The following is a 16,362-nucleotide window of genomic DNA, read 5'->3' as shown; positions in this document are numbered from 1 at the left end:
CGGCAGCTCTTGGAGAAGCCGCTTGAAACTTCTCCCAAACTCGACATGGATACCGCGGCGGCGCTGCCTGCTTTTGTGGCGCTCTTGCTCCTGTCGCCTTGGCCTCTCCTGGGGTCGGCCCAGGGCCAGTTCTCCGCAGGTGAGTGGCCCGGGGCGTCCGGGGCCCCGGCAGACAGCCCGAGGCTAGGGGTGACTAGGGGTGACCAGGGGTGACCAGGTCGCAGATCCGGAGATGAGGATCGAGGGGAAGCTTTTGCGTCCCGGGGAGGGGAGTCGCAGGGTGGAGGAAGAGCTGTCCCTAGAGTTTGCGCCAGGTGGGACGCGGGGCACCCGCTGGGCGGCACTTGGCGCAGGTAACTTTGGTCTTGGCGACCCATTGTTCCTCCCGGAGGCTCTCTCCCCGCGCCCGCTGGCGCGGCTGTGCCGGAGTGTGTGGAGACCTTGCTTTTCTGGGGAACTGGTGGCTTCGGCGTCCACCGCAGCCTGCACTGGGCTAACGAGGAAGAGAGAAAGAAAAAGTAGTTACGACTCTGGGGACGGCTACTCTGTTGCTCGTGGGACAGGCTTTCTGCCACTGGAGCGTTTAAAAAAATTCCCCGGGAAGCCATTGTCAGAAATGTGGCGATCGGAACCGACTGACCTCAGCGCGCTTTGCCAGGTGCTTTCTGCCCCGGGAATAACCTCCCCCAGACTATTGTGTAAGAACTTCCCTGGCCCTTCCGGAGACCCCTTTCTTCTCTCCCAAGTTGGTTGCTGCTGGATTTGCTCAGTGGGCTAGGGCACTGCTCGGAGGGGTGTGTGTGTGTGTGTGTGTGTGTGTGTGTGTGTGTGTCGGCGGAGCCTTGGACAGTGTTTTCAAACGTGATTCAAAGGATCCACGCCGAGCTGTCCTGGGCAGCGAGGTCCGGGCGCCAGGACCCGGGAGCCTGACCCCACAGTGGGAGCCCGCTTCTCCGGAAAACCGCGGGGAGGCTGGCCCCGCACCTCCCGGGTGATGGGGGCTGTAAACGCCTGCCACCCTTTAGGAGAACCCAAAGGTGGGATGTGGTGCGGCTCGCATTAGCCTCAGGGTTCTAGGTAAAGCCACTCCGAAGCGTCTGTGAGCCCTGGCTGTCCCGGTCCGGTCTTCTGTTCCTTCCCAGTTTTGTTAACCGTCCTGTAGATCGGTTGCTTCTTTCGTTCTCTCCTCTGGGGGCTCTGAAGTTTCACCAGGTGAACGCTGGGGAGCGGGCTCCAGGCGCTCGCCAGCCTCCCGCCGCTCCTGACAACTTTTCTGGCCAACCCACTCGGCTCAGCTTGGCTGGCAGGCGCATCTGCTGCCGCGGTTCGCGGTGCAGATGGAGACGCAGAGGTAGCCGAGGGGTGCTGGAGAACACGCGAAGAGCGACAGCCGCGCTCCTGGCTGAGGCCACCGGACGCGGAGAAAGAACTTTGTACTTGTCAGTTTCTGTCGTTGTTGTGACTGCCCTGTTTCCAGGAAATAAACTCCAATTGTTGTGTTCCGCAGTAATCGTTTGTTTCTCCTTCCGCCTCCCCTTCTCCTTTGAGAACTGTGTGAAAGGAGTTAATATCACAGACCCAGGTAGCAGCCTGTGTCCTACACTCAGGCAGAGATTATGAAATGGCAGCAGGCTGAGAAAAGCCATGTATGTAGGTGATGTGTGCAGAGGGCAACAACGGCTCTATGCAGTTTAATTCTGGAGTAAGCATTACTGCTTGCATCTCGGATATATAATGCCCGTTAGTATTGGAATCGTGCTTGATGTAACTCATTATATGCAGGCAAGTTGGAGTGAGTATTGATTTCTGCACAGTGTGTCACCGCACAGAGAGCCTACGCTTGAAAAGGCGTGTAGTTGTTAATTGAAAGTTTGAACTCTACCAGTTGCATGATTAAACTTACATGTATTCGAGAGTTGCAACTATTAATGTCTCAACAGCTGATGGGTACATTTTTGGCAGTAAAGAAACTTTCTTTTTTAAAAATGTTATTTACTCTTTAGTGAACACATAAATATGAAATTTCCTGCAGAAAATGTGCAAAGGAGCTTGTCTGATACCTGGAGTTTGGATATTGGAAATGAACAGTTATGTTCTTAGACATCCCAGTTCTAAGTCATGTAACTGAATATAACTAGCTATTCCTTAGGAAGCATAACGTTTGACTTTATGTAATATTTAATAGGATATGCAGGCCTAATAAATGCAAGTCTCACAGAATCACATGTCAAAAAATACAATTTTCACAGGATTGCATGTCGAGATTGGCCATTCATGATTTACATACATGACCAAGTGAATGTCTTTTATTTCCAGAGTTTAAAGTCAGATGATTAAATCTGCCTTTGTCCATAGGTTAAAAGTTAGGTTCGTACATTTTTCTTTTGTCTAGCTATCATAAATCACTTGGTATTTTACCCCTATCAATTCTAGGCAGGCAGATTTGTTGCAAAGATAGAGATGTATTGGAGATTGAAGATGTATGCTCTCTCTCTTTTTTTTTTTCCTCTACTTTAAATGATGAACTTTTACTTCATGTGAGAAACTTTCATAAACATGCCTTAAAAGTCTAAAAGAGAGACTGGCAGGTGGCATGGTGGTTAAGGTGCTGGATGCTCACATGGGTGACAGTGTTTGAGTTCCAGACCTGGTGGCTTGGTCTCTCTAGTTTAATTAAAACATAAATGAAATAAAATAAAATAAAATAAAATAATTTAAAAAATAGATGTTTAGAATGTTAAGATTTCTTCTTAAACATGTCTTAAACCATACCCATTAAATGTCAGTTCACTGCTTTCGGATATTATCCTATGACTTCTAATGTAAATTTCTAAAGCACATTGTAAAAGACTGAGAATTGTTAGATCTTGATATGTCATATACATATTGTCTGTTTAAATCACAATTTAAGATTATTTTCATTATTGTTATTTTTTTGGAGTTAAAGCATTAAACTGCATGGTGAGACTTTTTATAACCAGAATGTATAAATCTCAATTTATATTTAAATTCTTCCAGTTAATCTCTCTCTTAAAATGATACTTTTTTTATATCTTTGGTATATCTGGGGAAACTGAGGCATAGAAGTACAATGAATTCCTAAGGTTTATTAGATTGTATAGCTATCATTTCTTGATTTACAGTTGCAAGAAAGTTTTCTGTCAAAGAACTCAGGTGACAGAAAGAAACAGTCACAAGTGTGGTGACTTGGACACACAACTTTGTCATCTATAAAATGGGCGTAATAATACCTGTCCTGACCTTTCCACCTAGTTTGTATGAGGATTAAATGAGGTAACTTTGAAAAACATTATGCAGCTATCTGGAGTGTAATCATCATACATTAAGGTCGCTGAAGTGTCTTGGTTTCAGCTTTTTACTGTTCTGGAACTGTCTCCTTAGTGAATAGTCTCTTTAGGGTTTGTGTGTGAGTGTGTGTGTGTGTGTGTGTGTGTGTGTCATTCATTTTAATAATTGTTGTATAGTAAAACTTAGGTTGACCAGGTCATAATTTTAGCAGTGTAATGAGGAGTAATGATCTTTTATTTATTTATTATTATTATTTTACTTTGTATGAAACATAACTTGAGTTAAACCTCTGGAAGCTGTTAACAGTCTCAGTATTCTATCTTTCTAGTTATTGCTAATTTTTTTTTTCTGTCAGTTTTCTGTAGCTGTTTGTCCAAGTGTTGGTTCAGCTTCTTTATCTCAGTGTAAGGAATAATATGCAGCTTTTAAGATGCAGTCTTATCAATGACCTAGAGAGGGACTATTGTCTCTCTAGTATGATGTGAGCCAGCAAATACAACTCCAGAGCCTGCCTGGGATGGAGTTCCTGGCATGTCACTCTATTAATATGCACGCACTTGATCCCTTAGGACCTTGTAACTCATCTAACCGGTGCCACTTTCCTAGTGCCTGACTCCTTGTTGTCTGTGTGTAAAATTAATTTCTTTTGTACTTATTACCTAGTAGGAAGATACATTGGAGCCCACTTTGCTTTAAGATTTGCCTTTTGGTTTCCTGGTTTTGATTGACCAGTATCCCTCAATCCCTTGGTTCATTAAAACTCCAAATTCTAATCACTAGTAATGATAGCTAACTGGACATAATCCAGGTCTAGCTTTTCCTTTCTCTAGACCCTGTATATCTGCCTCTCTTGAATTTCCTAGATTGTGAGATGTCATTTTGTGTCTGGCCTTCGCAGATGGGAAGAGGCAAGGCTGGCTGCTGTTTGGGCACTGACATGTGTGCTGCTGACAGTTCTTCTCTTTGTGTTCGTAAATGTGAATCTGAAAAATAAATCAACGCCTCTGCTACTGTACCCCTCTCCTGCACTCCCTCCCACTCCTCTCTAGCCACAACAAAACCCCACACACATACACACAACATTGCAGCCTTTTTGTTTTCACCGAATATCTTTCAGTGCTGGACATGTTCTTAAAATCTGGAAATATGACTCATCCACTATCCAAAGCTAATGCCAATCTTCCTACCAAATCGCATACTTCTAGCAATGAGTTTAGTACATGTTTCTATGGCCTTTAGAAGATACTTAATTCATGTGATATAATTAAATATAGAAAAAAACGTGTGTTTGCCTACTGATATTCCTGAAGTGCGTTGTACTAAGTCTACTCAAGGTAGTATTGAAGACAGTGTATAGCATGCTAAATTCGGATCTGTGCTGTTCCCATTGCCCTTGCTCTTCGGGAAGGGCAGGAAGAGGAATGCTGGAAGATTGAGAGCAGGAAACATCAAGAGAGTTTACAGATTGTTCTTTAAGACAAAACAAAGAGCTCAGGGATTGTGTGTGTGTGCGTGTGTGTGTGTGGTGCGCGCGTGTGCACGTGTACATGCATGCATGCGTTTGATCTTGTTCTTAATATTTGGAAGGGGAAAAAGTCTAATTTTTGACTTTTTTTTTTTTTGAATCAGCCAAGCACATTCATTTCTTATTCTGTCAATGTAAAAATTTCCCTCTGTGTAGTCCTCTCTGATTTTATCCTTTGATTATATGTGTCTGGTCTGTGTTCCTTTATCAAATGGTGTTACTCTTTGCCTAAAAAGGTTGTAATTGCTTTTTAACATGACTTGCTTTTTCATCAAAACTCATGCTGTTTGTCATATTTATTAAAAAATGTACAAGACACAGCAATTCACAATATGTCTTAAAATGGTATTTGATAACAAAGTGTATAATACTTCAGTCAGGCTAATTTTTATTTCAATTGAAGCCAAAAACAAACTTGGATTATCTCTGAAATAATCTTTTAATGTCACGGAATGTTTATTTGTTGTGCTTATCTGTCTCTGAATGAAAGAAAGACTTTAAGTTCCTTTCTGTAAGTGGGCATAGAAAAGCTGAGACCCGTGTTGCCTGATATTTTGAGATAAGCAAGATAAACTACATATAATTATGCTTTAGAAAACTTTTAAGAAATTATTATGTTTAGATGTTTGATACCAATGTGAACTCTGAAGTAGTTTACAAACTTCAAAGTTCATCTTAGTGCAAATGTGTTTTATGAAAATATTCTTAACAAAAACAGTCTCACATAAAAGTTTCGTGGCCAGCAGGTGGTATGGTGGTTAAGGCACTGGATTTTTACATGGCCAACCACAGTTCAAGTTCCAGACTCAGTGGTGTGAAAGTCACAAAAATATATAGATAAATAAATTAATTAATTTTAAAAAGTTTTATAAGGTTTTTCAAGTTTCCGTTGTATGAAGTAGTTTGTTTTTCTTTTGCATTCTTGTGGAAACTTTCTCAATTTATAATTAATATTTTGGTGATAAAACTGGGTTTATATAATAAACTTAGTGTTGTGAGATTTTTCAGATTGTTGAGGTTCTGGAAAAATGCTGGGCCTGGGTTGCCTAGATAGTATTGATCCTGCGGTGGAACATTGCCATTTCTCCACTTAATTCTGGGTGATTTTTTTGGGCATTTTTGTTTTTCTAATCCATAAGAATTATAAGTGGCTTATTTTGTCACTTACAGTTGTTCTAGGAGCAAAGTAAGTAGTCCTAAATGAAATAATCTATGTTTCCACTTGATATGATTATAGAGCTCTCTTAATAAAAATGATGAGCAACCAGGCAGTGCTGGCTGAATTCTTCTACAGGTGTCATCCTAAGAATTATTTTAATAAACAAAATCGCAAAATAAAGTCAAATATAATAGTGTCTAGTTAATTTATTGTTTGCAGTGTTTTGTTGAGAAAGCTGAAAGATGTCTGTATATACTTGCCTGTGTGTGTGTATAAACATACACACACACACACACACACACACACACACATACATACCCCTTAACACAATAGTACTTCAATAATAATAGTACTTTATTGCTCAAAGGATCAGGTTAATAAGAAGCTAAGGGCATTTGGAGATGTAATCAAAGCTCTATACTTTTAGGAAGAAGTATTGAAAATATATTATTAATTTCTCTGGGGCTGCCAGGTGGTGTGGTGGTTAAAGGCGCTGGATTCCCACGTGGCTGACTGTGATTCGAGTCCCAGACCTGGTAGCTCGCTTTCTTCCTTTCCCTTTCTCTCTCTTCAGTCAAATTAAAATATGATAATAACAAATGGAATTAATTAAATAAATAAATATTTTAAAATATATGTTATTAATTTCTCTAGCTCATAGGTGGAGAAAATGAGATGGAAAATAATGAACTGTATAGTCTATACTTCACTATATTTTGCTATGCTAGTCTGTATTTTTCATGAGGAAATAATACATCTTCTAGATTGGTATCTATTTACATACACTCCTGTGAGTGCAGCCTGTTCCTTTACCAGCTGCTCATAGGTTGATTCTCCACACCCTGTCCAAGGCAGCAGCTGACCAGCCCAGAAATTCCCCTAATCCTTGTTGGGCTGTGGGGTGACTTAGCAGCTGCCTAAGTGGCATAAGCTCCTTGATGTGAATCTCCCTGTCATTCGCTAATTTCAAGAGTACAGAGAAATCCTCCCTGCCCACCCAGGGGTTGATGGCTGATTGATTCATGGTCATTGCATTTCTCAATGACAAGGAATCCTGAAATTTTCCTGCTTGCATTGTGGCCCATGGACCAACAGTGTCAGCATCACCTGATAATTTGTGATACTCCCTGAGCAGAGACTAACCCACACCTACTGAATCAGAATCTAGTTTTTAATAAAATCCCTGGAGCCAGGCTCAGTGGCATATGCCTGTAGTCCTAGCTAATCTAAGCTTTGAGGGAGACTGAGAAAGGAGGATTCTAAGTTTGAGGCCACCCTGGGCAAATTAACCAGACCCTGTTCCTAAATAGCAACATCTCCAGGTGATTTGCTAGAACATTTCATTTTCAGAAACACCCAGGACAAAGAAAGCTCAGCTAGAAAAGATTGCCATGTGCACTTTACTGTAGAATTGTAAGAATATTATGAGAAGATTAATTGTAATATGAACCAACTTTCCCTGGAATTTATACTTCTGATCAATATTTATATGATTAGGATTTAGCATCCTAGACACATCAAAACAATACTATACAGTTTTTTTTTTTAAAGAATATTCAGACAGTTTTGAAAGAAATACATTCATAAAAGAATAAAAACAAATCAGAAGAGCTCTAGTTATGAATGTTTTGGGTAAGAATATATAAAAGTAAACACAGTACCTAATGAACCAAGCATGTTATATGCAGTTCATTTTCACTTGGCAGGATGTTATGTTGATACAGGAAACTGTATTTCTTCTGACATTACTAGTAGCAGGCTTTTGCTTTATATTTCTCTTTTTCTTTAAGTGTAATTTAAGATCTTTGTAATGAAGAGCTCATTTATAGGACAGTCAAATTTAATGAATGGGAGTTAATAGGTAGAATACATTAAATATCACTGGTATTCTTTTCTGTCTTTTGTGCTCATATTTAAGAACAGAGATTTTTGTCAGTTTTCTCAAGAGAAAAATTATGATGTAATAGGCAGTGTACACCATTCATGTCAAAACACAATTTTACTTGCATTTTATAGCTTGCTTTAGTATTCTTTTAGAAAATGAATTTTCCCAGAAGACCTAATTGCCTTCTTATTAACGAGCCTGTAAGTGTTTTTTGTTATCCATTTACTATTCTAAATGTGTCTACTTGTGCTTGCTGTTTCAACAGTGAAGTCTCTGATTAAATCACAACTGCTGTATTTGTTTTTGCTATTCACTAGTGATTCAGAAAATACTGGCATAATGACATGGTTATGACAGAGACTAATGAAAAATAGGAAGTGTAAATTAATGTTAACCTGTAATAGTTGATCACATTGTGATATCCAAAGCTCTGGTTGGGAGTAATAACTGCATTCACTCCATTTTCGATACTGTAAATGAGAGTCTGTTTGACTTGTATTGTCTGACAAACAACAACAAAAACCCATAGTAGTTGGATTAATAAATTAATTACAGATCAATGTGATTTCTGTAATTACTTCATTTAGACACCAATATTTAAAGAGTTTTATTTGGGGGCAGAGCATTGTAGAGGATTACCAGTGATGGAGAAACTCCAATGAGTATTTTCATACATCTTTAAGAGCTTGAGAGAATGTTCTGACATGTTACTTTTTCTAATTTTACTCCAAATCCTAGAGCTTGTCTTTTTTTATTTGTTCTACTTTTAGTCTTGTCAACAATAATTAGGTTCCTTTATCCTCTCGCATGTTGGAGGGAAGAGATTTTTCCCAAAGCAACTAACCGAAAGAGGAGTTGCTGTTTACTGAGAGCCTATGATCCCTCATGCCCTATGGCCAATGTTTACATAATTTTAAATCCTTTAGGATTGGCATTATCTCCATTTTACAAACTGAGGCCTAGGGAGGTTAAGTAACATAACTTGCCCAAGTGGCACTGTGAGGGACTGGGAGAGCCAAGATTCATATCAATAATTGAGTATGTGTACATATGTACAGTGACTAGCCATTTTTTGGTTGCATACTGGCAGAAAATGCAACACAGACTGGTTGCAAAAAGGGAGCATTTGTTGTATTGCTAAGTAAAAGTTCAGGTGACACTTGATTTAGTTCACATAATTCCACGGGAAATGATCTCTGCCTCAACTTAACTCTTGGGTACTCTTCAGGATCTGAACTCTTGTGGTTACCTGAAATGGAATTATTGTTAAGTTAGGTGTAGAAGGAAGAATGGAACACTGTGTATGTACTTATCAGACTTCTGAGGGGGAAGAAGGATGGTGGTGGGGGAAAGACAGCTGGATCAGATGGTTCTCTGTTCTGCATCACTAGGTGATAACACCAAGTATACACGGGAGACTAAGCCTTAGTCTGTAAGGGAAAAAGAGTGAAGGAGGAGAAGAGGAAAGAGGCAATGTGCTCCTGGCAGGATTGTGTGCATTACAAACCAGCTGTTTATAATGTAGGGAATTTTTTTCCCTTTAAATGCTGCTTTTAATCATATATTTTTGTTTCTCTTTTTCTCAGTATTAAGTAAGTACAATGTTAAATATGTACAGAACTTTCAGTGCTAAGACAGATCTTAGAAATTAATGGCCCCTTCATTTGACACAACTTGCCCAAGGTCAATAGTTTGGAAACATTTAAACTAAAACTCAAAGATTTTGATTTATAGGTCAGTGTTGTTACAACATATATATCCCTTTGGTTAACAGTAGTTTATATAAGTAATTGTTGAAGATTTTATTTTATTTGTTGCTAAGGGGGGCCCAGCAGGTTGTGTGGATGCTAAGGTGGCTGGATCCTACCTAGCTGACTTTGCAGGTCGTATACCTGAAAATCATGCTGCGTGCGTGTGTGTGCATGCCCAAAATCCTGAGAGAATGGAAGAGAAGCGACTGTGGCGTGGCCATCCCCTCCTAAGGGGTGATTTTTCACTTTGCCTCTGTTTTTCTCTGTCTTTCTCTGGTGAGTGCATGTGCCTCATAGCAAAAGCTTTAAAAAAACAAAAACAAAAAAACAAACAAAAAACCCAAATTGCTAGAGGTTGTGTACACTTGCCAGAGAGAGAGAAGGTGAGAAAGCATCCCTCCATGCAGGATGGCCATACCACAATCCATTCTACTTTATTCTTCTCTTGAGATTTGGGGTACGCACATGGGTCTCTCAAGCTCCTGGGTCTGGGACTCAAACTGTGCAGTTGACCATGTGGGATCCAGCCACCTTAACCACTACGCCACTAGCTGGCCCTAAGATTTTATTTATTTAATTTGTTTTGTATTGTGATTTCTAAAACAGCATTTACAAACACAAACCTAATTTAATGAAGGACTTTGACTAGACTAATACTGTAAATATAAGGTGGCAATAATATCTGTGGAATGAAAGCCATTTTAGATAACTGCTTGGTTTCAGGTATACTGATTATATATATATATATATATATATATATATAGCATATGTGCATTTATTTAATCTTAATAGAAGGCAGATGGTAAACCCAACTATGGTAAATGATGCTAACTGAGTTAAAATCTACACATTCTTCACTCTTTGGAAACTAATTTTGAAAAACACAAGAGGTAAAAGTCAATTTGTTTGTAAGTTTGACCTCACTTCAAACTTATAATGCCTAACTTCATAATGCAAATCGGAGCAACATGGAATATTAGGAAAGGTTACTATAAGAAATCTCTTAGGGAGGGGACCAGCAGGTGGCGTGGTGGTTAAGGCACTGGACACTCCTACATGGCCAACCAAAGTTCAAGTCCTGAATCTGGTGGCTTGCTTTCTCACTTCCTCTCTCACTCTCATCCTCTGTCTCTCTCTGGTCAAATTAAAAAAGAGAAAAAAAAGAATGAATAAATAAAATAAAATAAAATAACTAATTATTTGGGAAAAAAAAAAAGAAATCTCTTAGGGGATCAGCAGATGGCATAACGGTTAAGTCACTGGAATCCCAAATTGCTGCTCATGGACTCCCAAATTGCTGCTCATGGACCTGGAGGCTTGAAACTCACTCCAGGCATGTGTACATGCATGCCCTATATCCTGTGAGGAGAATGGAGGAGAAGGTATTGTGGCGTGACTGTCTCCTGCTGGAGGGGTGATTTCTTGCTTTCTGCCTCTCTGGCAACTGCATGCACCCTATTAGCAAAAAATCTCTCTTAAAAAATGCAAGAAAAAAAATGCAGGAAGAAATCTCTTAAGGTACTAAATAATGAATACAGTGGAGAGAAGTAGCAGCTGTTTGCCCACCTGCCTCCTCTCCATGAGAGATTACTCAGGCTGTCTGAGACACATGTTGGTGCTAGTGACCTAACACTGGGTTTTACTAAGGACCATGGCTACACCAATTTAGGCCAGAAGATAAGTCCCCAGGCAAGTTTATGGTTCCTAATGGTCCTTTTAAGATCAGAAGAGCTGGCCTGGCACATATGGGTGAAGATGGTGGTTGAGGAGAAAGGTTTATTGGCTTTGTCATGACATGTCTCTTGTCACTTGTCATTTTTCTCATAACATATCTTTGTTTCTTGTCTTTTTTTTTTTTTTTTTTAATTTGCTATGGTGGTGCTTATGTGCTCACCAGAAGTTGAGAGACAGAAAGAGAGAAAATGAGAAAGTATGCCCATGGAGAATGGCCATGCCACAATCCCTTTTCCTCTCTTTCTCCCTCCTTTCAGGATTTTGGGCATGCATGAATACTTGACCATTGCGTTTTCTGAACTTCTGGGTCTGGGACTTGAACTGCTCTGTTAACCATGTGAGATCTGGCTGCCTTAACCACCACACTATTTGGTGACTTGGAGACTTATTCCTTTATTTAGTTTTTTGCTATAAGTCACGTGCACTTAAAGAGAGAGAAAGAAATCATTTCTCTCTCCTGTTTTCTTCCTGAGATATTTTTGACATACATGTACATGTACTTGATGTATTTTTCAAGCTGCTGGATCCAGAACTCAAACCACAGAATCATCCACTTGAATCCAAAGCCTTAACCACCACACTACCTCCTGGCCTCCTGGAGGCTTACTTTCACACACCTTTGTTTATTTATCTTAAAGAATTTATTAAGTTATTTTCTTCCCTTTGTAATGCCTGCTTTCTGTTGGACTCCTTTTTTTCTCCTTTATTTATGTCCTTATCAGTTCTGATTACTGTGACTTCTGAAGAATGAAGTTTGTAATAATTTGCCCTAAGAACCTGGCAGGTTGGAGCAGATTGCTATCTAGTATTGACATAATTGCACCATTATCTAAACTCACCTTTAAATACTTAGGGAACAGAAGAGGTGAAAGGACTGGTAGAGACCTACTTCAAAGAGAGTGAAAAGCTTGAATATGTATGTAGGAGGCTGTTTTAGTGCAGAGGATGGGGTTTTCCACAGGAGGACTTATGTCCCATTCTTAACTCTGACTTTCTCAGAATTGAAGGCATTTTTTTTTTCTCCTCGATTCTTCATATCCTTATCATTAAGATGGGACTATTACAATGAAGAATGATTTTAATATCTTCTCTAGTTTCTTAACCAGTTGTAAAGGTGAGATGAATTAATGTATGTAAAAGCACTTTTCATTATTGTTAACTACTATAAGCATGTAAGTAATTTTTTGTTAGAAGTGAAAACTTTGATAAAGAAATTCTTGTTGAAAACACAGTATGTGTATGAGCCTATATACTGAAGAATAGAAATGAGAACAATAGATGCTCCGTAGATATTTGCAAATCTAAATTGCACTTTGCCAATATGAATTTTGGGGAAAGTGACTTGATAAAGAAGAGTGTATAGGAGCCAGCAGGTGGTTAAGGTGCTGGATTCCCACATGACTGGCTCCTGTTCGAATTCCCAATTCCGTGGCTAGACAGTCACATCGACTACTTGTGTGTGCCCAAAATCCCAAGAGCAGAATAGAGGAGAAGGAAAGGGATTATGCATGGCCTTCCACCCGGGGGTGGGGTGGGGTGGGGTGGGATGGTGGTGTGGGGTGTGCGGGTGGGGGTTTGAGGGGGATGGTGATTTCTCACTTTCCCTTTCTGTCAAAACTTTAAAAAAAAAGTTAATGTAGTTGTTTTGAACATTACATAATTCTGCTGCCATGTATCATAAAGTCTAGCCTCCCCAGATTCATTTTCACATTATTTTATTTATATATTTAGTATTTTATAAGTAAAATATATGTATATTTTATATACATATGCAAACTTTAATGTTATGAAATAGTATTAATATTTCCTTGATAGGTCTATAAACATTTTATGAATCAAATAATTTTATTGACATTTAAATAAAGGGATTAAGACTGTGATCATATATAGGAAGTTGTATGTATATATTTTTATTTTTGAATATTTGCATGAGGAGATAGAAAATGCTTTTGTCATCTGAGCTTATGAGAGAGATGTAAGAGCATGATTCTGATGAGGTTTTTTTTTTTTTTTAAAGTTTATTTATTTTGGGCCAGCCCATGGCCCGGCGGTTAGGGGCTGCATCCACATTGCTAACCACGTGGTTTGAGTTCCTGCCCAAAGGCTTGAAAAACTTGAAAAGGAGGGGGAGATTACAGGAGAAGGGATTACAGTGTGACTGTGCCCCATAGGGCATACCATGTCCTTTCTCTGTGTCTCTCTCTCCCTGGTGAGCACACAACCTTCTCGTGATTTTTTTTTGAAGTTTCTTTCTTTCATGAGACACTACTAACAGGTTCCTCTCACCAAAATCCACCTCCAGTCTTGGCTGGTCTGGAGCACAGGTGTGTGCACATGTGCCTGTCTGGTATGCAAAGTGAGCTCCTGGAATCGAACTCAGGCCCTTTCCATGTGGGTTCACTGGTGTTACTGCTTCATCACCTCTTGGCCCCTCTGATGAAGTTTATGTCCTTTTGTTTATTTTTCCATTCTACATATCTTTGCACATTTGCTGTGTATCAGTGTTGTGCCAGATTTGGTGATGCTAACAAGTAAGCCAGACTTTGTCCCTGTGTGTGGGGAGTGTACAAAACTTGTATGACTTTTAAGGAGCTTCACATAGTTTCATATCTAGTGATTTCACAGGTGAAGCCTAGGGCTATTTTCTGAGTGTACTCTTGTGTCTTGGCAAGTCTTAAAGTTCAGTCTGCTGCTTACGATTTGCTGGTCTGCTTTAGAACGAGTCTAGAATAGTCTTTCCATATCCTTGGGCCTACATACAAATAAGTAACAGGCTACCACAGAAAAAGGAATTATGTAAAAATTGCCACAGTGATGGTAAAATTCCCTCAAGTGGAATTTCCCCAAAGTTGAGTAATTTGAAGTGTCAACAACAAGTGAAGGAGAGAGCCTACTTATGTTCTGAAGGTCCACAGTCATGAACTCTCCCTCTGGGAGCAGGACCAGGAGGATTGATTGTCTACATCTGTGTACTGCATTCTACAGTGTAGGTATGTGTGTGTTCACAACCCAAATACTCGGATGCACAATCACTGGTGTTTGGCTGCAGATCCTTATTTGCTATAACCTGCAGCTGCTAATGAACTGCCTCTGTTACCTGGACTCAGGTCAGCCTTCTCCCTACAACTTGTGTGGAGCCTATTGTGGGGTGAACAACAGGGAAGGGAGGCAGAGCCCAGCAGAGAGATCTGGCAGCTAGGTGTGAAGGTGGATTGAGACCTTGCTCAAACTGCGTCCTGAGGCAGAGCACATTCACTATCAGGGACCTTCATTTTTTATGAAGGCAACAACAGTATTCACATCAAAATATGTCCATTATCTTACCAGAAAATGCTGATTTCCAGTCTCCTTTATTATTATTATTATTTGTTACAATGAGAGATTAGAGAGTGAGAAGGAAGGAGAGGGAGAACTCCCCCTCCTGGGAACAGTCATTTCCTAGTCCCTTCTTTATCTCTACCAGCTTTTGGAATTTGGGACAGGTAAGTACACACATCCAGTATGTTTTTTTCAAATGAGCTGGTCTGTGACTCAGACCAGGAGGTCAGCCATGTGCGATCCAGATGCCTTAGCTACAGGCCAGCCTTCTAACTTGTCTCTTGAAGAAGGTCCACTTGACCCACTGTGTGTGCATTAGGGAGAGAAGTGATTTTGGACATGTGTATATTTTTTCTAAGCAAAATCAAAATTGCCAAATTACACAGACTCAAGCTTTAAAAATATTTGTTTTGAAGAGTATTGAATTAACGTGCCTAGAGTGCTTGGCACACTAATGCAATTCATTGACTTTAGCTATTATTATTACCATTATTATTTCTGGACTGAATTAACCAATGTTTGCAGAATATCTGATCCCATGCTGTTATCTTTTTGAAATCTCTAACTGCATTATCTTTTACTTTAAAATAAAACCAGCAGAGAGTAGATAATAGGATGCCTGAAATAAATCAACTCAATATGCTGATTAACAAAGACCACAGGAAGCACTACAAAGAATGTAATTCAATGTTTATGAAAACAAGAGGCAAATTTACATCTATTCTTAAGAATCAGAATCTTAGGATGAATGACAAAAAATAAAATAAAAACACAACAGTAAAAATAATGAGTGGGTGAGTTAGAGTGAATGTGAGAGAAGCATAAAAATATTCTAAAATCTTTAGAAGATACATTTAAAAATTTTTAGGCAGGCTAAGAGAGATGAGAAGTTTTTGGCATGCAAGAAACTATTTACTCCCTGGAGAAATTTAATTTAATGTAAAATATGAAAACTCTAAATTGGGAATAAGATTAAAACTGGAATTGACCAGAAAATTGAAGAGTGAAGTCTGTGTGACTATAAGAAGTGTCCATCCAAGGAGATTATTGTCCTGTCTAGGATTAATGCTCAGATATGAGAGAATTAGAATTAGCCAAAAAAAAAAAGTAAGATGTTCTTACTTCCTAAAGAATATTGTTTCCCCCAAGGTTAGGGCATGTGTGCTCATGGGAGTGGGAGTGAGGGGTGAGGGGGAACAGAGAGAAAGAGAGACAAGAGATAGTGAGAGGGAATGTGAGAAATGCTCCCCAGCTCCCCCCACCCCCCCGCCAGAGGATGACCACACCGCAATCCCATCTCCTCCAGTCTCCTCCCCGCATCTTGGGTATGTACGCACACGTGTCTGGTGTGAGTATCAAGCCACCTGGTCTAGGACTCAAACCGCAGTCAGCCATCTGGGAGTCTAGTGACGTAACTGCTACGTCAAATGCTGGTCCTGACAGAATTGCTTTTATTTGCATTTGACACACATGCATGTTGGAATTTAGACCATCTGTTTTGCTTATGGATTCCGTGTAACATTCTTGTTTTTCTTTTTGAATGTTTCTGTAGATGTTTAATTTTCAGGTACTTCCTTTTTTTTAAGAATTATTTTATTTAACTTTGTTTATTTGTTCAATTTGAACAGAGACGGACAGGACAGTGTGTGTGTGTGTGTGTGTGTGTGTGTGTGTGTGTGTG

The 16,362-nt window shown here is 39.6% G+C and overlaps 1 protein-coding gene across 5 annotated transcripts in view; it reads left to right on the top strand.

The window, feature by feature from the left end:
* The first annotated feature begins 6 nt into the window (after nt 1-6).
* The window catches only part of PTPRK (protein tyrosine phosphatase receptor type K), a 665,572-nt gene continuing 649,216 nt past the window's right edge, over nt 7-16,362 (top strand). For all 5 annotated transcript variants that reach the window (XM_006144267.3, XM_006144266.3, XM_006144265.3 and 2 more), the window contains exon 1: nt 7-139. In XM_006144267.3, the coding sequence (XP_006144329.1) occupies nt 46-139 (94 nt within the window). In that variant the 5' untranslated portion in view covers nt 7-45. The remainder of the gene's footprint in view (nt 140-16,362) is intronic.

The sequence above is a fragment of the Tupaia chinensis genome, unplaced genomic scaffold (genome assembly GCF_000334495.1).
Source record: "Tupaia chinensis unplaced genomic scaffold, TupChi_1.0 Scaffold000117_2, whole genome shotgun sequence".
In the NCBI taxonomy this organism is placed as follows: Eukaryota; Metazoa; Chordata; class Mammalia; order Scandentia; family Tupaiidae; genus Tupaia; species Tupaia belangeri.
Note: the sequence above shows the minus strand (reverse complement) of the source record. Positions and strands in the feature narration are given on the sequence as shown.